Source organism: Myotis myotis, unplaced genomic scaffold (genome assembly GCF_014108235.1).
Source record: "Myotis myotis isolate mMyoMyo1 unplaced genomic scaffold, mMyoMyo1.p scaffold_m19_p_17, whole genome shotgun sequence".
In the NCBI taxonomy this organism is placed as follows: Eukaryota; Metazoa; Chordata; class Mammalia; order Chiroptera; family Vespertilionidae; genus Myotis; species Myotis myotis.
Window position 1 is genome coordinate 22,922,015 of NW_023416321.1, and position 24,837 is coordinate 22,946,851.

At 41.8% G+C, this 24,837-nt stretch overlaps 1 protein-coding gene across 11 annotated transcripts in view; it reads right to left on the minus strand.

The window, feature by feature from the left end:
• Positions 1-24,837, minus strand: part of ACACA (acetyl-CoA carboxylase alpha) — a 277,027-nt gene that overhangs the window by 57,223 nt on the left and 194,967 nt on the right. For all 11 annotated transcript variants that reach the window (XR_004972815.1, XM_036340342.1, XM_036340341.1 and 8 more), the window contains 4 exons: positions 17,965-18,234; positions 15,239-15,336; positions 5,523-5,643; positions 4,782-4,892 (listed from right to left, as the gene is read on the minus strand). Coding sequence is in view for 10 of the 11 variants with exons in the window: in XM_036340342.1 (XP_036196235.1) it covers positions 4,782-4,892; positions 5,523-5,643; positions 15,239-15,336; positions 17,965-18,234 (600 nt within the window). In the remaining variant the exon portion in view is untranslated. The remainder of the gene's footprint in view (positions 1-4,781; positions 4,893-5,522; positions 5,644-15,238; positions 15,337-17,964; positions 18,235-24,837) is intronic.

The following is a 24,837-nucleotide window of genomic DNA, read 5'->3' on the forward strand; positions in this document are numbered from 1 at the left end:
ATTGGCACAGGCCTTACTTCCATAGACAGTTACTGTCCAGAGGACAAGCCATAAACTGCAAATTCTGATTTCTCTGTGTACAGAGAGAGCTTTCACCAAGTCCGAGGCAATGGGCTAGTCTACATCAGAGCCCCTTACAATACGAGGTCCTTCCAGCCTTATCTACCACCTGAAATTGTGTTTAACATACTAAACAGAAACGGAGAGGAGTTGTGGGGAAAGAGAAGTAAACTGGAAAGTTACTGCCAGTGGCACCTGACTCTACAAATTGTCTCAGCCCCTTACAGGTCTATCACCAGTTCCCCAAGCACATAGGTCACTGCCTCTGCCAGGCCAAGAAGGGTAGTTTGTCACATCCATCAAATCTGCCCTCACCCACTCAGCAAGGCATTTTGAGGAATCTGCCACTCACAGCCTACGGTTTGTAGAGCTGGGAACCGATGATCTACTACTTTGAGTGACATGGCATAGCAGGCCGTAGAAGCTTCTCTTATTTATGTCATCACTCTCATGACATTTGGACAAGAAGGAAAATGACCGGACTACCTTCTCGTTTCAGGCCTTATGGACACAAGGACTGAGCCCATTTTAATTGAAACTTGGGGACGTGAAGTTCATGTTCTGACGCTGATCTAGTTTCTGTCAATGGAAACAAGTCACTTTACCTCTTACTGTTTTAGCCTTCACCTATAAATGGCTCTGGCACCACTAGCCCACCCAGAAGGTAGCAAGGAGCCAGACAGATGTTCTTGATTTTAAGTTTCCAATAAAGTCACCCAGACTGCCTTTAATCACCAGCCCACTGACTGTAGTACAAATGTCAATTCTGCTTCTGCAGCACTCAAGAAAACCCAGATATTGTCTCTCTCCTCAACTTGGTAACATTTTACAAATAACTGCAGGCAACAAAGAGCAAGACAGACAGAAAAAGAGAATACATAAACACAGAGATCACAAGGGGAAAGGATAAAAATACAAATGTGGGAAGCACTTTCTGGTTTAAGAACAAAAGACACGGTGGCAAAACTTGGTGCTCGTGAATAAAACGTGTAAGTAAAACCACTGAAAGTAAAAGAACAGGAAACTATGGGAATATTCTTACTTTATATGCAGGTTACTCCTGTTGGCTACAAAAATGAAATCCTTTAAAAAGGAATAGTCTTTGGAAGCAAAAGGTAGGAAAGTCTAAACTAATTAAAACAGGTTGGCTAATGATGGGACACAACCATGTATATACTGAGATGGAATGTAGCCATAAAAGCTGGACATATACATGCACTGTATTAAATTGGAAATGTGTGTGTCTCCAGCTTCATATCTATTAAAGGAATAAACAATTTACATGTTGCTGCATTACGGGAATATGCTATGTGGAGTGTCAATCCTTTCACCCCTTCTCTTCAGATTGAACCATGTTAAGTCAAATCAGAGATGGGGTTTGAGGGGGGTGGGGATGGGGAGAAAAGCAGGGAGAAAGAAAGTTTTAAAAAAATATCTGCCTCAGCAAAAGTTTTCATTAAAATTTTAGACAAATGATCCCTGTGTCCTTCTCCCTTGCTGCCTGGGGCTCCATGCTATTTCTATGCAAATAACAACCTCGTGGTTTATATCTTATTATTTCCACCGGAGCTGCAGCGACATGACCTGAGATGTGTAAGGGGCGGGGGATGGGGCAGGGGGAGTTGGTGAGGGTGGGGAGAGAGAGAGAGAGAGAGGGGAAAAGGGAGAGAGAGAGAGAGATGGAGTGGGTGTTCACTCAAGTGTGAAAAAATATTGTCAGGGTGAGCATCAAGAACAAAAAAATTGCAGGGATAACGTGTTTATTTCAGTCCCCCTACCCCTCATCTGTACCCCCCCCCCCCATTTGCAAACCGGCACCTTTTAAAATTCATTGGGCATCAGGCGATCATGCACAATCCATCTGCTTTCACTTTATCATTTGCATTTCATGCCTCCTGGCTTTTGATGTGCTGATACTTTGATGCAGTCAGGAGACGCGCATTATCATTATTTCAATTTTCAAAGGGGTCAACGGGATCGGCACTTGCACACAGAGATTTTTTCCCTACAACCTCTGCGCACCCCTCCCTTCTTTTTCTTCACCCCAATGTTTAACATAAAGGATGAAGACTCAAAAAGGTGGGGGTCAAATGTTTTCCGTCTTAAAGCTTACATATACCACGTACATTTCCACTTCACACAGTCACACACATACTACGAGCAAAATAGTCAAGGCTTAAGGAGGCTGGCTCTACAGTGCTTCAGACACACACAAAGACGTCCTCACACATGGATACTCAGGGAGGCACACACAGAGAAAGAGGGATCTAGAAGCAAGATAGACACAAAGAGACAGAGAGACCAGCACTCACACGGGAAGAGACATGTACTTAAGTGACTTGCACACCCAGAGTCTGTGAGAGAGATTCTTACAGAAAGAAAGGCAAACAGAGATGTGGAAAGTCACCAGTGCACACAAAGACAGAGGAAGCAATCTGAGCATGTGGCTCCGTATAGTTTCCTTTCTCATGCCTGACAGGCAAAGGCAGTGATGGCGAACCTATGACACGCATGTCAGAGGTGACACGCGAACTCATTTTTTTGTTGATTTTTCTTTGTTAAATGGCATTATATAAATATATAAAATAAATATCAATATATAAAATAAAATAAATACATAAAATAAATATCAAAAATATAAATCTTTGTTTTACTATGGTTGCAAATATCAAAAAATTTCTATATGTGACACAGCATCAGAGTTAAGTTAGGGTTTTTCAAAATGCTGACAAGCCGAGCTCAAAAGGTTCGCCATCACTGGGCAAAGGGGCAGATAGGACATTTTTAATGAATCTGCATGAAATCGTGTGTCCTCCAGTAGCATGACCCTATACTTAAGAGGCCACTGACATGAAAACAGAAACGCGGAAGGAACAGGATTAGGCAACCTCTATAACTGATCATTCCCTTCAGCCACAAATGATCATGTCCTCCTGGAAATGAGCACTGTTGTTGAGCTACAGCTGCAGCTTCACTTGTCTTTTCTCCTGCAACTGGACTTCTCCTTTAACAAGCAGCCCCGTAGGCTAGGAAGATGGTAAATATAATGAATTTGTCTGGAACAATTTAACCAGATTTGAAGAAAAAAATCCTTAAAGCTTTCTTAAAGGCACTCATGCCAGCTTTTAGGCATAAAAACAAAAAACGAGCAACACCGCAACAAAACTTTTGCTTTTTGTAATATTCTTTGTGTAAACATAGTATCAGGGAGAAAATAACAAACTCACTGAAATAAGATACATTTCAGAAATTAGCTCTTTGTTGAGGCACGGAAACATTATGGAAATACAGGTGTCTTCTTTAAATTCTATTCTCACAAATAATGGAATCAACAACTCCCGTCAACATTCGTCAGTATTGTATCCTAAGAAAATATGCAAAAGAGCAACTTAAAAATGTAGAACATTTAGCAGTTTCTCCCACTGGAATTATTTCCTTCACTATTGGCGGTTCACAATCTTTGCATTTCCTTGGAGAGAAAGGCAAGCCCAGAGAAGGACACATGAATGCAGAGAACAAGCTGATCACATCAAACCATTCTCCTCATTTCTGACATCAACAAAAGCTAATTGGACCAATGGAACTATCAACATTTTCTAAATGGCAGTGATAGGATAGGACACTTAATTCCTACTCTTCTACCTGAAGGTCAAGTCTTGATAAAAAGTTAGTGCATGCCTGGTAAATACACTATCCAATACAATTTAGCATGTGTGTAACTCCACAAGCTCAATCACCAATCTACGTAAGAGAGGAAAAGGGAACTGAAATTGTAATGAGGGCCAGCACTTTATGCCAAGTACTAGGTACTTATGTTTTCTCATTTGATCTCCACAGTAGTATTTAAAAATGTAAATTATCCTCCTTTGATAGATAAAGAAGCTGGGGAGCTGAGAGGTTATATTTGTTGTGGTCAGCCAGCCAGTCCCAGTCTATTACATATTCCTAGGCTCTGGAGAGAAAATAATTTTCCTATGCCTGCAAAGAAGTCAAATTACATTGTCCTTTGTATATTCAGGTATTCTTAGGTAGTAGTTTTCACTCTTACAAGAAGTGACCTCACCATACCTTTTTATATCCCCCTTGGGAAAAGCCCCAATGAGCTTAGACTGAAAAGGCACAAACTCTTCTTTTGAAGGGAAGATAAGCCTCTATGTTATACTCTTTCCCAGCAATCTTTCCATCCATCCACCCATCTTTCCATTCAATATTGTCCAAGTACTTCGTCTATGTACAAGGAACCATGTTACATGCCCTTTTTGAGAGGTACATTCACAGATTTCTAACACATTAAAACTTGATATTCTCAACACAGAGGAAGTTTCAGAGAACAGCTCTATGTCTGGACATAGATATCATTTCCCTTACTCATAGATGAGAAAAAGGGAGGGAGGGCAGAATTGAAGCATTCAGTTAATTCTCTTTCTAGAAAAACACTAGAATGTAAACTCTTTGGAGCAGGAGTTTTATAGGGTTTGTTCATTAACATATCCACAGGGCTTGAAACAGTGCTCAGCACATAGTAGATACTCAAAATATTTGTTGAATGAATGAATGAACAGGCAAGCAAGGCAATGGTTAGGGAAGATGGAAGGAAAGGTGAAAAGACAGACTGAGGAAGGCATGGCTTGCATGGATCCTCCCAATCAGGATCCTGAATCAAGAATTTGCAGTAACCTTCAGACAGCTTCACATACTTCTCCCAACCTCTAGAAACTTACTTTGTTGAGGGCCCCAGCTCCTGTCAGAATTAAGTGAGAATTTTCAACCTGGATGGTTCTCTGTCCCAGCCGGACAAGGTAAGCCCCAATTCCAATGGCCCGGCATGTAACCTTAAAAAAAAAAAAAAATCTACAAGTCACATATTTATATCCTCTCCTAAGTTGTAAAAACTAAGGCACAGATATGTAAAACTCACATTAACAGGAAAAAAAAAATACTGCTTTTATAAAGTTTGTTTAACACGTCAAGCACCCAGTCAGTCACGGATGACTGACACTATACTTTCCGTCCGGAAGACAAAACAAGCTGGGCGCTTAATGTGTTAATAACAATATTAAAAATAGAAAGGAAAAGAAGATACAGAACTCATACAATGATTCAAATATTAGCCCCTTTATGTCTCATATTTTTGCCCATTTCACAAATGCTTGGCATCGATATTAGAGGTATGAACAAAGAAAGTAGTAAGAGGAGAAGAAATTTAAGCTGTTAAAACTCTGATAGAATATTTAAAGAAATAAATTAAACTAAAGGCTAAAAGTAGATATCAGGTTTATCTGAGAAATTCAATTGTTTACACTATCCTATCTTCCCATGATTATGTACAATTAAAATCAAATTGTAGATATAAAAACTTGAAGAAATGCTCTCATTTTGGGCTGAATAGCAGGGATGGGGCAAAAAGAAATCCCAGCTACACAGTCAGCTCTTCAAAAATTTCACATTTAGGCAAGATTTACCAGGCTAATGGTGATGATCTCATCATAGGCCAATGAGGTTTCTCCAGCAATCATTCCAGAACCTCGAAGGTTCTCTGCTCCAAGTCCCTCTTCCTTCCCAATAATATCAGTTATCTTGTACCTATTGGATACAGACATGCCAAATTATGACGGTTTAACACAATAGCAACAATCTTTTAAAAGAATAATCACCATTAACAGGCTACTAAAAGCATACAGAAAGCATTCTGGAAGCTTATATATAACCTATAATCTTTATTCATATATCTTTCCTTCGTAGCTTGGTTCCTCTTTTGTCTAGATGCAATCCTATACAATAAAAACCTAGGAACCAAGATGGCGGCATAGGTTAACGCCGGAGTTTGCTGCTTTGAACACCTACTTCAAAAGTGAAACTAAAAAACAGAACGGACATCACCCAGAACCACAGGAACGCTGGCTGAGTGGAAGTCCTACAACTAGGAGGAAAGAGAAACGCATACAGACACTCAGAGGAGGCGCAGTGCTGAAGTCAAATTCTGAGGTGCGGAGTGCGCAGAGCGGGCTGGCGGCGGAGGGCGCGGTTGGCGTTTTCAATCGGGAGGGAGTCGCAGACTCTGAGCTCCAGATACAGGCGAGTCTTTAGGGACCCAGACTCAAACGGGAGAAGCGGGACTGTCTGGCTTCGGTCAGAGCGAGTGCAGCTTTCTCTCTGAGCTTTGCAGCGGGTGCTGGGACTCAGAGAGGCAGAGCCCCTGGGGACAGGACTGAGAGCCGCCATAATTGCTCTCTCCGGCCCACCCTGTTGATCCTGTGCGACCCGCCCCGCCCAAGCCCTGCACAGAGGCATTTGCCGGATAGCCTCAGGCAAACGCCAGATTAGCACCTCCCTAGAGGACAGAAGTTCTCTCACTGCAGACACAGCTGATTCTCAAAGCCACTTGGCCTGGAGGTCAAACCCTCCCTGGTATTAGCTACAACAATCAAGGTTTAACTATAAGACTGCGCACAAAGACCACTAGGGGGTGCACCAAGGAAGCATAACAAAATGCGGAGACAAAGAAACAGGACAAAATTGTCAATGGAAGATATAGAGTTCAGAACCACACTTTTAAGGTCTCTCAAGAACTGTTTAGAAGCCGCTGATAAACTTAATGAGATCTACAAGAAAACTAAAGAGACCCTCGATGTTATATTGGGGAACCAACTAGAAATTAAGCATACACGGACTGAAATAACGAATATTATACAGACTCCCGACAGCAGACCAGAGGACCGCAAGAATCAAGTCAATGATTTGAAATGCGAGGAAGCAAAAAACACCCAACCCGAAAAGCCAAATGAAAAAAGAATCTAAAAATGTGAGGATAGTGTAAGGAGCCTCTGGGACAGCTTCAAGCGTACCAACATCAGAATTATACGGGTGCCAGAAGATGAGAGAGAGCAAGATATTGAAAACCTATTTGAAGAAATAATGACAGAAAACTTCCCCCACCTGGTGAAAGAAATGGACTTACAGGTCCAAGAAGCGCGGAGAACCCCAAACAAAAGGAATCCAAAGAGGACCACACCAAGACACATCATAATTAAAATGCCAAGAGCAAAAGATAAAGAGAGAATCTTAAAAACAGCAAGAGAAAGAAACTCAGTTACCTACAAGGGAATACCCATACGACTGTCAGCTGATTTCTCAACAGAAACGTTGCAGGCCAGAAGGGAGTGGCAAGAAATATTCAAAGTGATGAATACCAAGAACCTACAACCAAGATTACTTTATCCAGCAAAGCTATCATTCAGAACTGAAGGTCAGATAAAGAGCTTCACAGATAAGGAAAAGCTAAAGGAGTTCATCACCACCAAACCAGGATTATATGAAATGCTGAAAGGTATCCTTTAAGAAGAGGAAGAGGAAGAAAAAGGTAAAGATACAAATTATGAACAACAAATATGCATCTATCAACAAGTGAATCTAAGAATCAAGTGAATAAATAATCTGATGAACAGAATGAACTGGTGATTATAATAGAATCAGGGACATAGAAAGGGAATGGACTGACTATTCTTGGGGGGGAAAGGGGTGTGGGAGATGCGGGAAGAGACTGGACAAAAATCGTGCACCTATGGATGAGGACAGTGGGTGGGGAGTGAGGGCGGAGGGTGGGGCGGGAACTGGGAGGAGGGGAGTTATGGGGGGGAAAAAAGAGGAACAAATGTAATAATCTGAACAATAAAGATTTAATTAAAAAAATAAATTAAAAAAATTAAAAAAAAAAGAAAGAAAAACCTAATATGCAAACTGTCCCTTCGATCAGGAGTTTGATCGCTTGTTATGACGTGCGCTGACCACCAGGGGGTGGCGTGAAACATGGCAGGAATCAGCAATGCGGCCCTGGCAGCGGGCAGCAGTGGAGGTACTGCCAACCCTGATGGGCCCCAATGAGAGTGGGAGCGTGGCAAGATAGTGGACCAGGTGAGCAGGCGGCGCCAGGCCAAGGTGGGTGCAAGTGGGGCCCGATCACCCCACTGATTGCCCCGCAGGTGGTGACAAGTGGCAACGATGGGGAATGGGGCCACCACCCAGCTCCCAGTCACTGAGGGAGCTGGGCAGAGGCTGATGACTCAGGCAGAGGGGTGTGCACAGGGACCCAGGGCCCAGAGGTCAGCTGGGACCTGCCCTTCCACACCAGATGCTCACACTTCGATTGCCGGCCAGGCCTAGGGACCACCCCTGTGCATGAATTTTGTGCACCAGGCCTCTAGTATGGTATAAAATAAAGAGCAACATCTAGAATTAAGTAGATAGATTTATTTTTTTGAATTGTTTTATTGCTTAAAGTATTACTAAGTAGATAGATTTAAATCCCTGCTCTGACACACACATCATCAATGTGACTTTGGTGATAACAGTAATTTCTATAAAATGGGGAATGGGATAACAGTATCTACCTCTAAGAGTTGACACGAGTTAAATTAAAGCAACAAGGGGAGGGTTTGCCACATAGATGGCACTCAGATTTTAGAACAAATTTCTAGAAAACATTTCTTAAAGGCAGAATCAATGCACATTTCTACAATAAGCAATAGCCATTAAATCATCAATTTTTGATAAATGTTACATAGGAACAAGAAAATCCAGAGGTGTAGTGAGAATGATAAGCCCAATTTCTAAAGTCAAAAATTCTCTTTCTAAGACAGGGATGAGGGGGAAAGTCAAGGCAATGCACTCCCATCCCTACTCCTCTGTAAATATCAAGTGTATGCACAAAGGTTCCTGGCTACAGGCCTCTGGAGGGGCAGGTGGAATGTGTGTAGAAGTGAAATGCTGGCCAACTTGTCCAGAAAGCATCCTGTGGATCCAGAGGGAACCACTCATCTGTCTTCTTGGCAGGGGATTAGGAGTGATAACTGATAATGGGAAATGGGAGATGGGGAATGCAACTAATAAAAGAAAGGAAAAATACAAAGTTAGAAGTAGAGATGGGCATATATTATTTATTGTTCCATGTGTACCCAGAAGGCTTGGCACTGGGCATAGTTTTATAAATTGAAATAATAAATAAGTATCCCATAGTGGCTCTTAAACTACTTTTTTTTTTTGCCCCCATATTTCTCTGCTCCCTTCTTTACTTCGAGCCCTCCATCAATTCTTTTTCTTTGCCTTTGTTATTGGTTTGTGACTTTGCATCTTTGCTTTCCAGTTTCCCTTGCCTTTCTATTTTTAGCTTCTCCCAAAAATTCTCCAATTCTTACTTTGGCTCTGTATCTAGACTCTAGCTTCTAGAGTTACATTACAGGTAAAGCTTATCTTCTTTAAGGAGTTAATGAGCCACATTAATTTGGCAGAGGGAAGAGGGAGATTATGTGTTCTTTTTATAAGGCTCACAAGCCATACAGTCACAAACACTCAAGGACCCAGTCAGCTTTCCTTGCAAAGCAGATCTTTTCCCTTCTTTTTTTTTTTTTTTTTTGAATTATTATTTTTTTTATTGCTTAAAGTATTACAAAGGGTATTACATATGTGTCCTTTTTTTCCCCCTGCCCTTGACAGTCCCCTAGCCTCCCCTATCCCCCAGTGTCTTATGTCGATTGGTTATGCTTATATGCATGCATACAAGTCCTTTGGTTGATCTCTTACCCCCCTCCCTCCTGCCCCCCAACCCTCCCCGGCCATCCTGCTGCAGTTTGACAATCTGTTTGAGGCAGCTCTGCCTCTGTATCTATTATTGTTCAAAAGTTTATAATGGTCTCTATTACCCATGAATGAGTGAGATCATGTGGTATTTTTCCTTCACTGACTGGCTTATTTCACTTAGCATAATGCTCTCCAGCTCCATCCATGCCGTTGCAAATGGTAAGAGTTCCTTCCTTTTTACAGCAGCATAGTATTCCATCGTGTAGATGTACCACAGTTTTCTAATCCATTCATCTACTGATAGGCACTTAGGCTGCTTCCAGATCTTAGCTATGGTGAATTGTGCTGCTATGAACATAGGGGTGCATATATCCTTTCTGATTGGTGTTTCTGGTTTCTTGGGATATATTCCTAGAAGTGGGATCACAGGGTCAAATGGGAGTTCCATTTTTAGTTTTTTGAGGAAACTCCATACTGTCTTCCATAGTGGCTGCACCAGTCTGCATTCCCACCAGCAGTGCACAAGTGTTCCTTTTTCTCCACATCCTCTCCAGCACTTGTCGTTTGTTGATTTGTTGATGATAGCCAGTCTGACAGGTGTGAGATGGTACCTCATTGTTGTTTTGATTTGCATCTCTCGGATGATTAGTGACTTTGAGCATGTTTTCATATGTCTCTTGGCTTCCTGAATGTCTTCTTTTGAAAGGTGTCTATTTAGGTCCTTTGCCCATTTTTTGATTGGATTGTTTATCTTCTTTTTGTTAAGTTGTATGAGTTCCCTATAAATTTTGGAGATTAGGCCCTTATCAGATATGACATTGGCAAATATGTTTTCCCACACAGTGGGTTTTCTTGTTGTTTTGTTGATGGTTTCTTTTGCTGTGCAGAAGCTTTTTATTTTGATGTAGTCCCATTTGTTCATTTTCTCTTTAGTTTCAAGTGCCCTAGGAGCTGTATCAGTGAAGAAATTGCTTCGGCATATGTCTGAGATTTTGTTGCCTTTGGATTCTTCTAGAATTTTTATGGTTTCCTGTCGTACATTAAGTCCTTTATCCATTTTGAGTTTATTTTTGTGTATGGTGTAAGCTGGTGATCTAGTTTCATTTTCTTGCATATATCTGTCCAATTTTCCCAACACCATTTATTGAAGAGACTATCTTGACTCCATTGTATGTTCTTGCCTCCTTTGTCAAATATTAATTGAGCATATTGGTTCGGGCCGATTTCTGGGCTCTCTATTCTATTCCATTGATCTATATGCCTGTTCTTGTGCCAGTACCAGGCAGTTTTGAGAACAGTGGCTTTGTAATACATCTTGATATCTGGTATTGAGATACCACCTACTTTGTTCTTTTTCAGGATTGCTGCAGCTATTCGGGGTCTTTTTTTATTCCAGATGAATTTTTGCAGAGTTCGTTCTAGATCTGTGAAGTATGCCGTTGGTATTTTAATGGGAAGTGTGTTGAATTTACAGATTGCTTTGGGTAGTATGGACATTTTAATGATGTTGATTCTACCAATCCATGAACACGGTATGTTCTTCCATCTGTTTATGTCTTCCTCTGTATCTTTTTTAACGTCCTGTAGTTTTCTGAGTAGAGGTCTTTTACCTCTTTAGTTAAGTTTATTCCTAGGTAGCTTAATTTTTTTGGTGTGATGGTAAATGGGATTGTTTTTATAATCTCTCTTTCTGAAAGTTCACTATTGGTGTATAGAAATGCCTCAGATTTCTTGGGGTTAATTTTGTATCCTGCTACATTGCCAAATTCATGTATTAAGTCTAGTAGCTTTTTGATGGAGTCTCTAGGGTTTTGTATGTATAATATCATGTCGTCTGCAAATAAGGACAGTTTTACTTCTTCTTTTCCAATTTGGATACCTTTTATTTCTTCTTCTTGCCTAATTGCAATGGCTAACACTTCCAGTACTATGTTGAACAGGAGTGGTGAGAGGGGGCATCCCTGTCTTGTTCCTGTTCTTAGGGAAATGGTGTTAGTTTTTGTCCATTGAGTATGATGTTGGCTGAGGGTCTGACATATATGGCTTTTATTATGTTGAGGTATGATCCTTCTACTCCCGCCTTACTGAGAGTTTTTATCAAAAATGGGTGTTGAATTTTGTCAAATGCTTTTTCTGCATCAATTGATATGACCATGTGGTGTTTTTTTTTTCAATTTGTTTATGTGAAGTATCACATTTATTGATTTGCAGATATTGTACCATCCTTGCATCCCTGGGATAAATCCTACTTGGTCATGGTGTATGATCTTTCTGATGTACTGCTGGATCCTATTTGCTAAGATTTTGTTGAGGATTTTGGCATCTATGTTCATGAGGGATATTGGCCTGTAATTCTCTTTCATTGTGTTGTCTTTACCTGGTTTTGGTATTAGGGTGATGCTGGCTTCATAGAATGAGCTTGGAAGTGTTCTCTTTTCCCTTCTAAGGACTGCACATTACTTCACAGGTGTTCATGATCTGTTAAGTGCCCTCTTCTTCCATTGTATTACATGGAAAAGAGTGAAAATTTCCCACATTCTGCTCTATGATCTGAGTTTTCTATCATTGAGGCTACCATTCTTTAAAGCAGTACCAAATTTTAATCTATATAATAAAAGCCTAAGGGACTGTTATGGCGGAATGACCAGAATGACCAGTCGCTAGGTTGCGCACTGACCACCAGGGGGCAGATGCTCAATGCAGGAGCTGCCCCCTGGTGGTCAGTGTGCTCCCACAGAGGGAGTGACGCTCAGCCAGAAGCCAGGCTCATGGCTGTCAGCACAGCAGCGGTGGCAGGAGCCTCTCCCACCTCTGCAGCAGTGCTAAGGAGCAGCAAGCCGAGCGGTAAGGAGCAGTGAGAAGGCAGGCAGTAAGGAGTGAGGGGTCCCGGACTGCACAGGGGATGATTGACTGCTGACTTAGGGCCACTCCCCACGGCAGTTGGACATCCAGAGGGGTCCCCGGACTGTGAGAGGGCATAGGTGGGCTAAGGGATCGCCCTCTCTCCCCAGTGCATGAATTTTGTGCACCGGACCTCTAGTCCTATATAATAAAAGCGTAATATGCAAATAGACCAAATGGCAGAACCGAACAACCAATCAAAGCATAATATGCTAATTATATGCTCAGGCTACTCAACCATTTGCTATGATGTGCACTGATAACCAGGGGATAGTCAACTGGTCGACCAGTCACTATAATGTGCACTGACCACCAGGGGGCAGATGCTCCAACCGGTAGGTTAGCTTGCTGCTGGGGTCTGGCCAATCGGGACTGAGCGACATGGGCTGGACACACCTTGGAGCCCTCCCACAGTCCCTCCCTGGCCCGATCATGCACTGGTGGAGTCCCTCAGCCTGGCCTGCACCCTCTTGCAACCCGGGACCCCTTGGGAGATGTCGGAGATCCAGTTTCAGCCCAATCCCACAGGCCACTCTGCTTGGGAGGGTGCCAGACACAGGGCTCATGGCTGGCAAGCACTGCTGTGGCACCGCGAGCCTCTCCCGATCGGGACTGATTGGGCACAAGCCCGCAGCAAACACAGTGGGGCCGGGATGAGCGGGAGTGGCAGGTAGGAGCTTCAGGCGGCGTTGGACTGCGGGTTTTGGCCCGATCCCTGCAGGCCACCCAGAGGGACCCCACCCGTGCATGAATTCATGCACCAGACCTCTAGTGTTATAAAAATCTTTACATAGTGCAATACAATTAACAAAACACATTCATATATATCATTTTTGATCCTCACAACAATCCAGTGAGATAGGTAACACCACCTCCACTATTAAAGACAGTAACAGCAACAGTCAGGATTTTTAACTGTTTAGTACAGGGGTCCTCAAATTTTTTAAACAGGGGGCCAGTTCACTGTCCCTCAGACCGTTGGAGGGCCGGACTATAGTTTAAAAAAAACTATGAACAAATTCCTATGCACACTGCACATATCTTATTTTGAAGTAAAAAAACAAAACGGGAACAAATACAATATTTGTATTTGCATGTGGCCCGCGGGCCGTAGTTTGAGGACCCCTGGTTTAGTATGTGCTCAGTGCTGTGCTAAGGGCTTTACATATATTAGTTTACTTGGCCTTCACCTTACAGATGAGGAAACTAAAGCTCAGAAAAGAAAAACAACTTGCTTTAACCAACTTCATTGGTAATAAAAAAATACCAGTTAAAATGACAAATTGTTTATATGCTATTTTATTAATTAACAATAATTGATGTTGGCAAGGGTGGAGAAAAATTAAAGAGGAGAAACAAATAGTATTATAACCTACCGGTGGGAGTGCAATCTGAAATCATCAAAAAATATTTAAAATGGATATATTTTTAAACCAGTAATTCACTTTCAGAAATTAACCCAAAGGAAACAGAGATATTCCTAAAAGTTTATATAACAGAATGCTCAGCCCAGGGAGATTAACAGTTAAAGTGTGGAATAGTCTGAATGTTCATTTATGTTCTATTCATTACAATGAAATACTATAAAACCATAAAATATCATATTCTCAAATAATATTTTTTTAATATACAAAAATTTTCCCAAAATAATTTTTAGTGAAAAGAATAAATTAACAAAAGTTTTCCTATTACAGCCCAATTATTAGGGGAAAAATACATATATAGAAAAGACAGCAAGAATATACTGCACTTTAATAATTGTGTCTCTCGGCAAAATAAAAGAACAAACAAAATAGAAACAGACTCATTTATAGAGAGTAGACTGATGATTGCCAGAGGAGAGAGGGGTTGGAAAGCTGGGTGAAAAAGGTGTAGGGATTAAGAACTACAAACTGGTAGTCACAAAACAGTCACGAGGATGTAAAAAAAGTACAGCATAAGGAACATAGTCAATAATATTGTAATAGCCCTGGCCGGTTTGGCTCAGTGGATAGAGCATCAGCCTGTGGACCAAAGAGTCCTGGGTTCGATTCTAGTCAAGAGCATGTACCTTGGTTGCAGGCTCCTCCCGGCCCGGGCCCTAGTCAGGGCTCCTGCAAGAGGCAACCAATCGATGTGTTTCTCTCACATCGGTGTTTCTCTCTGTCTTTTCCTCTCTCTCCCATTCTCTCTAAAAATCAATGAAAAAATATCCTCCGGTGAGGATTAACAAAAACAAACAAACAAAAAATAAATAAAGGTGATTAAATGTTTATAAAAAAAATAATAATATTGTAATAACTATGTACAATACAAGGTGGGTACTTAAAATATCAGTGGGAGACCACTTTGTAAGATATATGATTGTTTAACTACTATGCTGTATGCCTGAAATTAATAAAAAATAATTTTGAATGTAAACTGTAATTAAAAAATAAATTTAAAAATATTGTGTCTCTAGGTAGGATTGTAGCTGATTTTTATTTTTTATTCATAATTGTTTACATGTTCTGACTTTTATAAAATGAATAAATATTATAAATATAATTAAGGTTTTTCAGCTAATAAGTGGTAGACCTCAAATACAAACCTAAAACCTCTAAATATGTAACAAGCAATCTTCATTGCTCTTCAAGGTCATGAATAGCAGGACAGTAAGGAAAAAATAATCATGTTCTCCTTCCTTTAACCCAGGGCCAAATTATTCTGATACATATATACCTACCTGGATTCTCCTTCATCCTCCACATGTTCACAATGGACAGAGTTGAGAGCACTGACTCTCTTATAATCTTGAGGGGTCAGATATAAATATTTGTATCCCTGTGAAGCACAAATAGTTAACTCATTATCTGCCATTGTCACATAACCAGAAGACACAGCAAAGCATGCATAATGCAGCTTGTTCCAAAGCTAGCTTTAAATTGCCACATCACTTCTTAGAGTTACTGTCTAATAGATTACTAGCATAGACAGTTCTCCTTTGAAAGATGGAAGTGCCTATTTCTCCAGTCACTGACTGTCTGTCCTTGAAACAAGATGTCTTATAGCTACAATGCCAAGTGTATTCCATTTATTTCATTTTCACTAGGGTTAAAAGGTCACTTTCTGATCTCTAGTGACACCTCTATTAAAGACATAAACACAAAATTAAAGAATTATGTGAATTACTATGTTTTACTTTCTCAAATCCATAATATCATAAAAATATAAATGGGCATGGGATAATTGAAAGAATCACAATATTGGATATTCAATATTAAAATCAGAAGTCTATGCAGTGCTAATAATCAGTAACCACTGAACTCAAGCCTTTTTCTTTTTTAAATAAACAACTCCTAATGCCAATTTACATTTTAAAAATTATACTAACATTTCATAATTGATTTACTTTTATACATACAAATATACACTCACATACAAAGTAGAGTTATATGATAGAGTGTTTAAGTGAATTAGTCACTCAGCCAAAAAAAAAGTAAACAGAGAAAAACATTTTAAATACTCTGAGAAATTATGCCCACCATTTAACTCAATGAATTAGAAGCTACATTTAGGCAGACACAGTGAGCATAATATGGAAGAGACATGAATCTGCCATTGATTTTGCATGACTTATGACGAGAACACTTTGTAGCACGGAGTGTCATTAGTATGTCAGTCAGCATATATTTACTGAGTGCCTATTATGTGCAAGATAGGCACTGGAAAAACGGGAACGAACAAAACAGATAAAAATTTCTGGCCTTATGGAAATTATCTTCTAGTAAGAGCGAACACGTACAACCTAAATAAGTAAAACATAGACTGTTAATGGGAATGATGTTTAAGAAAAAAATAAAACAGAAAATCACCAAAGTAGGCTTCATTGAAAGTGTCAGTTGAGCAAAGATCTGAAGAACTGAAGAAATGAGACATGAGGATATTGGGGGAGGGAGGGGAAACATTTTAAGCAGAAGGAACCACAAGTGCAAAAGTGCTGAGGTATGAGTGTGCCTAGCGGGTTCAAGGTAAGTATTTGTATGCTAAAGGGGTAGACCCAGTAGAGAGGGGGCAAATGGGGGGGGGGGGGGGGAAGAAGGGGTTGGGAGGAGAAGTGTTGACCTACATCTTTAAGTTGGCAAGAAGAGAAAGGATCAAGTGAACAAGAGGAGGCATTGGCCTTAGATAGGAGCAGGGACCATTCTCCCAAAGTTCAGAGAGACAATGGAGAGTAAGGGCACAGATGCAGATATGTGGGAGCTTGTGGAAGCTGTCTTCAAATTGCTTCTTTTTCCAGTAAATTGGACAGCAAGGTCATCAGCTAAGAGTGAGGATGGGAAAAGAAGGTGTTAAAGATTTGAGGAGAGAGAAGATGCAAGACTATCATTGAAAAGGTTGGTAAACTTGAATGTAAAGACCAGTCAATAGTACTTTGTATTTTTCTCTATTAATGTTCAGCTGAGTGGGTTCAGGTATGGGAATAGGTGGAGAGAGCTGGATTTAAACAAGGGTTGTAAAGACACAGGGTGAGCAGAATGAAGACAGAAGCAAAAAAGTTGAGGGTGTAGGAAAGGTGGTACCTATAATGTGATTATAATAATTAACCTATGATTGACCTTAGGATTTAAGCTGGATAGAAATAAAATGAGAATGTAAGGAAGAAGTGAGTAACAAATGAAGGGTAGTAGGATTAATAGTTGTAGGTCCTGGTGGGTTCAAAGGATTGTTGGACTTGGGTACTAAAGAAAGTGAGCTGCAAAGATAGAATGGAGGAGTGGCAAAGAAAGGGAAGCTTGAAATTGAGATTATGGGAACAAGAGGCTAGGATGTCCCAGCAACTAAAAGAGGCAAAGGTTGAGAGGGAGTGACTAAGGTTGGGGAACACTATAATAATGGGCAGTGGCAATATGGCACAGTCTGATGACAAAGACAGAGGTTTTCAGAGAGAAAGGAGGGAAAAGGGTCTGTAAAGAGCAATGAGGCACAAGGAAGATGCTGTTCCCCTTCCAGGCTTGAGAATACAAAAACAGAGAAATCACTCAGTTCCTAAGAGGGCTACAAAGGAAGCAGTGTATTGAAAGGACAGGCAGGTTTCAAGTAGAACACGGGCTGGAGAACAATCAGAGAAGAACCTGAGGATATAAGGGATGTTGCTGATGACTGACCATAAGTCCCAGAAGCCACAGTGGACTAGTTTAAAAACAGACATTTTTTGTTTAGCATGTCACATGCTAAATACATACCTACTATTTCACATAGTGTTCAACCAAAAAATCAGCAATATAATCTTCAGAGATGGAGGAAAAACCAGGTGAACGTATTGAGAGACAATTTGTTTCCAACATGGTTTACCATCAATAATGGCTTTCAAATTTAAACCTCTGCCTCTCCCCCACCTCTCTACACATGTACGTACACATATGCCTAACCATATAGTGTCTTGAAGTATTATTTTTCCTTAGTTTGTACCTTGTAAGGATCCTCAGGATCTACCCAGGCCACATGAAACATGTGACGAATTTCTTCTGCCAATCCAATTCTTGCTCCGCTGTTGGCTGCTACATAGATGCGTGGGATACCCTCTGCCCTGGCAAGCTCAGAAGCTCTGAGAAACAGCAAATCCTCCTGGGGCCCAAAGGACCCAATTCGGTATGTGATGTCATTGCCAATAACAATGATATCTCGGCCTTCAGGATACTCAGGACTTTTAAGGGTCATTTTCCAAGCCACCATGCCAATCTGTAAAAGCAAAAAGCAAACAAATAAATACGAGCTTCTTACATGCAGATTTTCTTTGTGGGTTCCTTGAAAGTATCGGACACAGCCACCATGTAGATGTGCATACACACTGCTAAAGAGCCAAGCTCCCTGTGGCAAACTAGAACACATATTCTAGCATATTTCTTTAGATCATGTTGAAAACAGCTGGTTTCCTATGTACTTCAGTTATCTCAATTCCATCTTTGGGCCTGCTCAAAGAAGTAAAAAACAAAACAAAAAAGAAACCAAAGCCAAAATGTACTCAGAATTCCTGTGGAAAAATGCCATGGCACTGGGAATTAAATCCAGAACTCTTGAACTTACTACGCTATCTACTAAGACACTAGTTCATTTTTCTTTCTTCTTCTTCTTCTTCTTTTTTTTGGAGATTCTTTCCTAGAAATCTCCAACATATGGAAAGACAGGAAAAGGATCACCTCGCATGGACTGTATAACTTTTGTGATTCTGCGTCCTTTTACTGTCCTCTAGCATTTGATAGGAATAACAGCAACATCCTTCACTGGCTTGCTTCAGGTATGTTCTACTTCCGCAAGAATTTAATATAGCTCAGCATCGCATTCTTGTGAGCACCTCTTGTCACTTTCTCCCAGAACCAGAAAACCAAAGGATGCAAGGAGCTAATCTCTTGCTGCACTATGATCTATGTAAATCTTTGCTCTCTGTTCAGCAGCATCTGAACAGCCACACAAATAAATGATATTGACTTAAAAGGCAGGGGTGTCATGTCTCTTCCCAAATCCTCACAGCCCTCTCCTCTTTTAATCTCCTTCTATACGAGAACTAGTCAATCCTACTACTTGTTTATTCGCTAGTTCCGTTTCTTTTCTGTTCACTCACATTCCAGTTACAGCTGCAGTTTTTCATATCTGCCTGTCTGTTTCCCTATACCTGGATAAATAATGTTTCCATCCCCCCTCCCATTTCTTTCTATCTTCTTTCCCTTCCTACCCCCAGTACTCGCCCCCAAACAAAAAGCCCACCAGATGAGCATTCCTGGTCGTGCCTAATGGAGCCCAGCCACATCTGCAGCCATGGTCCCTCATCCCTGCATTTCACCTCATTGGGGAGCCGGCCATCAAGAAGGACCATTAACAGATGTAAATAGCAGCATCCCTGGAAAGCCATATGCATCACCCAGACTCAACCAGGCCAGTGATCATAAGCTCTGAGTACACAATCCTCAATCCAATTGCACATCCACTGTAATCAGGCTGGTTGAAGCTTCCCACACAGCTATTTGTGATTCTCGGCACTAAGAAATATATATATGAAGCACTACAGATGAATATAAGCTATTTACAGTATTATACCATTGGCAAAATACAAATCAAAAAATGGATATGACACACAGAAAAAAATCCAATCACCTTCTGAGATCAGATATTAGTCTATCTGCTCATTAAGGACAGAAAGAAAGGAGAAACAGATAATCCAAAAAAAAAAAAAATAGTACAGAGAAACTCCAAATATCAGGGTAATTTTGGTCATGGTTTTAAGAAGCTGGTTAATAGAATGCCTGTGTGGGGAGAAATATTTTACCTGCCTTCTCACGTGGCCCTCTAACCCAACATCTCTTTTGTTACTCAGGAAGGAAAAGCTATTTCCTCTAAATGCATTTGTAGTTAGAAAGACCCCATTTTACACCAAATTTTGTGATATAGTAACCTTAGCCACCTAGGCCAGAAGCAGCTTAGATGTAAGCCCTGAAGAATTTACTTCAGCATTTGCATGCTAATGCAAACATTGTGTCTAGGTGGCACTGGGCAGGCAAATAATACTCTTATCTTTTGTTATTACCTGGGGACTCTGTGTCACTGGGCAGTCAGTTCAGCAACTGGCCAGGTCATTATGCTTGCACTATTGACTTCTAATTAGGTGTCAACCCAGCAGCACCAAGAACACACTACTCTTTATCAATGCTCTTTCCAAAGTTAATTCCTCATTGACTGTCCCCCTCTCCCCTAAAATTGTACCCTTACAGAATGGAGAGTGCTAGCCCAGTCTTAGCATAGTGAGATTCCTTAATGGAAAAGATAAACATCTAAGAAAGCATCTATTGCTCATTTTACATTAAAATTTAGGTATTATTGCTAATCAAATGACAGGTTGTATAATGGTAGCATTGGCTTTGAAGTCAAACAAACTGGCATTCACACCTAGGCCTTATCACTTATTAACTGTGTGACTTGTGAAAATTACTTCATTGTGCCTCAGTGTCCCCATATACAAAATTAATAATACCTATAGGTTTGATGTACAAACTATTAGAATTAGCATCATACAAAGTTTTGTTCCTTTCTCTCCTCTCAACCTATCTAAATCTACCCATTCAAAAAGGTTCATTCAAATTCCATTTCCTTAGTAAAGCTTCCCCTAGCCTAAAGTGACCCCTTTCTTCTCTGATCTCCTACTAAGACCTTCATGTAGAGAATTTATTTGATAATTAATCATATACTGCCTAGGACTGCTTTGAGCTTGCCAGTTTGAACCATTATATTATATCATATCCTCCAGTGCCTAGCAGGGCCTCTACACATAATATGGGAGTAATAAATATTTGTTCATTCCATAGTCATTTCATTTTTAAAATGATACTTGGAAAACAGTCAACACCAAGGGCTTAGAACATTGTCCATATCTCTAGGGATCACAGAACAACAGTTCTAAACATTAATCAACTATTTATTTTTTTAAAATATCAAGAATACTAGTAGCTACTATTAATTGAACATCTATTACATGCTATACTATACTAAATGTTGACCAATATGATGGTAGTTAAAAGTTTAAGTTGGGTGTGTCAGCCTGTGTTGGTTCAAATCTTAGCTTTATACTAGCTGTAAAACCTTGGACCAGTCACTTAACTTGGTCTAGTCTGAGTTTTTCCAATTTTAAAATGGGGATAACAGTATCTTTCTGGAGGGATTGTTGCGAGGAACACCACATTAGATTAGCACAGAGACTGTCTTATAAAAATCCTCAAATAATAGCTATTATTAACTCAAAAGCAGCTGTTATTATTGCCATGAGAAAACTAAGGCACAGAAAAATTAACCATTCCTTATAGCTGTTATGAATTAGCTGAAACACTATGGAAAGATAAATATCAACTATAACACAAATACATGTCATTGAAACCTAAATGCAAAATATGGTTTCCTGGACTGGATCCTGGAACAGAAAAAGGACATTACTAGAAAAACCTGGTGAAATCCAAAACAAGGTTTGTAGTTTATTTAATAGTATTGTACCAATATTACTTTCTTAGTTTTTATAATTATACCATGGTTATATAAGATGTAAACATTAGGAGATACTGGCTGAAGGGTATATGGGCATTCTCTGTACTATCTTTGCAACTTTTTTTACAAATTAAAATATTTTAAGACAAAAAAAGTTAAAATGTCATCGTGAAAACTTTTTTGAAGGGAAGTAAATTGGCTAGTGAGGTCATAGCTATTGATCTGGACTGCCTTATAAAATGATGACTATGAAGACTAAAAATAGCATTTAAAAATACCCATGATGTAATACTAAATGTGAGGAAGCGGTATAACAAAATTGTATGTATACTACAATAACAAAATAGTGTGATGGTAAAGGGCACAGTCTCAGAAGCCAGATTTGGAGACCATAAATCTAATAGAATCCGACTTTCCCAGAATAGAGAGTCAGTCACTTTTCTTTCCACGTAACCTTAGGCAAGTTACTACCTTCTAAGCATCTCAGTTTCCTTATCAGTAAAATGGGGGAATAATAACCTACTCTGTAAGTTTGTGAGGATTAAACACATGGTAAACCTCACAACAGTACCTGGCACATAGTAAATGCACAGTAAATATTATAACACTAACTTTTTTGGGGGTGGGGGTGGGAAACAGAAATAAAGGACATAGCAAAATGAGATGATAGTTATTTTAAGATGATGGGATTGTGTGTGTTTTTTTCCCATTATCCAAATTTTCTTTATTATGTTTGCATTGCAGTGATAACTTAAACATTTTATAAAACAAAAAAGTAGTTGAAAAAGGATACCAAGTACCTTCACTGGGTGACAGGTACATGGGAATTTATATTATTATCTCTAGTATACGTTTAAACATTTCCATCATTTAAAAAAATTTTAAGGGGAAAAAAATCTCACCAAACTAATGGAGTTTCGTATTTTATAAGAACTGACTCTAAATTTTAGCCATGTAACAACACAGATCATCCTATCTAATAAAAGAGAAACATGGTAATTAGCATACGACCACTACCCTTCCCATTGGCTAATCAGGGCGATATGCAAATTAACGGCCAGGCAAGATGGCGGCTGGCAGCCAGGCAGCTGGAAGCGAACATGAGGCTTGCTTGCTTCAGTGACAGAGGACTCCAACATTCCCTGCCTGCCGCTGCCGGCCTCTGAGCTGCAACTCTAAGCAACTATGTTACAAATATAGAAGCTAAACAAAACCCCAGAAACCTGCTTTAGTCGCCGGGCTTCAGCCAGCAGGATCGCAACATTGTTTCAAATAGAGAAAGTAAACAAAGGCCAGAAACCTGCTTTCAGCAGCAGAGGCCTCAGAGCTGGAGCCAGAGCTAAAGCTGGCCCAGAATAAAAAAAAAAAGAAAAAAAGGAGCGGTTGGGAGCTTCAGTCACCCGCCAGCCTGAAAACAGCCCTCAGCCCCTCACCCAGACTGGCCAGGCACCCCAGTGGGGACACCCACCCTGATCCAGGACACCCTTCAGGGCAAACCAGCCAGCACCCACCCGTGCACCAGGCCTCTATCCTATATAGTAAAAGGGTACTATGCCTCCCAGCACCAGGATCAGCGGAGCCGCGAGGCCTCCTGGCACCGGGATCAGCGTGACTGGGGGCAGCGCACAAACCCCCTGATCGCCCTGCAGCTCTGTGTGTGACAGTGGCGGGGCCACAACCCCCTGATTGGCCCTGCTCTGTGTGTGACAGGGTGTGGCGCCCCAACCCCCTGATAGGCCCTGTTCTGTGTGTGACAGGGTGCGGCGCCCCAACCCCCCCACCCCCCACGGGCCCTGCTCCGTGTGTGACGGGGTAGAGCCATAACCTTCCCATCAGCCGTGCCCTGAGTGTGATAGTGGCGGTGCCCCAACCCCCTGATCGGCCCTGCTCTGTGGGTGATAGAGGGCAACGCCCCAACCGCCCCCCACGGGCCCTGCTCTGTGTGTGACGGGGTAGAGCCATAAACTCCCCATCGGCCCTTCTCTGTGCGTGACAGGGGGGAGCTCCCCAACCCCCTGATGGGCCCTGCTCTGTGCATGACAGGGTACGGAGCCTCAACCCCCTGATGGGCCCTGCTCTGTGCGTGACAGGGGGCGGCGCCCCAACCCCCTGATTGGCCCTGCTCTGTGCGTGACAGGGGGTGGCGCTGCAACCTCCCCACTGACCCTGCCTTGAGTGTGACAGGGGGCGGTGAACCAACCCCCCAATCGGCCCTACCCTGAGCGTGACTGAGGGTGGCATCGCAACCTCCCAATCCGCCCTGCTCTGTGCATGACAGGGGCGGCGCCCCAACTCCCCCATCGGCCCTGCTCTGAGCCCGACCAGGGGCTGCACCTAGGAACTGGGCCTGCCCTCTGCCACCCGGGAGCAGGCCTAAGCCAGCAGGTCGTTATCTCCCGAGGGGTCCCAGACTGCGAGAGGGCACAGGCCGGGCTAAGGGACCCACCCGAGTGCACAAATTTTTGTGCACCGGGCCTCTAGTACTATCTAATAAAAGAGAAACATGGAATTAGTGTACGACCGTTACCCTTCCCATTGGCTAATCAGGGCAATATGCAAATTAACTGCCAGCCAAGATGGCGGCCGGCAGCCAGGCAGCTTGACACTAACATGAGGCTTGCTTGCTTCAGTGACGGAGGACTCCAACGTTCCCTGCCTGCCGCTGCAGGCCTCTGAGCTGCAACTCTAAGCAACTATGTAACAAATATAGAAGCTAAACAAAACCCCAGAAACCTGCTTTAGTCCGCCAGGCTTCAGTCAGCAAGATCGCAACATTTTAAGCAAAGGCCAGAAACCTACTTTCAGCAGCAGAGGCCTAAGAGCTGGAGCCAAGCCTCAAAGCTAAAGCTGGCCCAGAATAAAAAAAAAAAAAAAGAAAAAAAGGAGCAGTTGGGAGCTTCTGTCACCCCCAGCCTGAAAACAACCCTCAGCCCCTCACCCAGACTGGCCAGGCACCCAGTGGGGACCCCACCCTGAAGGGTGTGTGACCAGCTGCAAACAGCCATCATCCGCTCAGCCAGACAGGCCAGGCACCCCAGTGGGGACCCCCACCCTGATCCAGGACACCCTTCAGGGCAAACCAGCCGGCACCACCTGTGCACCAGGCCTCTACCCTGTATAGTGAAAGGGTAATATGCCTCCCAGCACCGGGATCAGCAGAGCCGCGAGGCCTCCTGGCACCGGGATCAGCATGACAGGGGGCAGCGCCCAAACCCCCTGATCGCCCTGCGGCTCTGGGTGTGACAGGGGGCGGGGCCACAACCTCCCTATCCACCCTGCTCTGTTCGTGACAGGGGAAGGCGCCCCTGCCCCCTGATC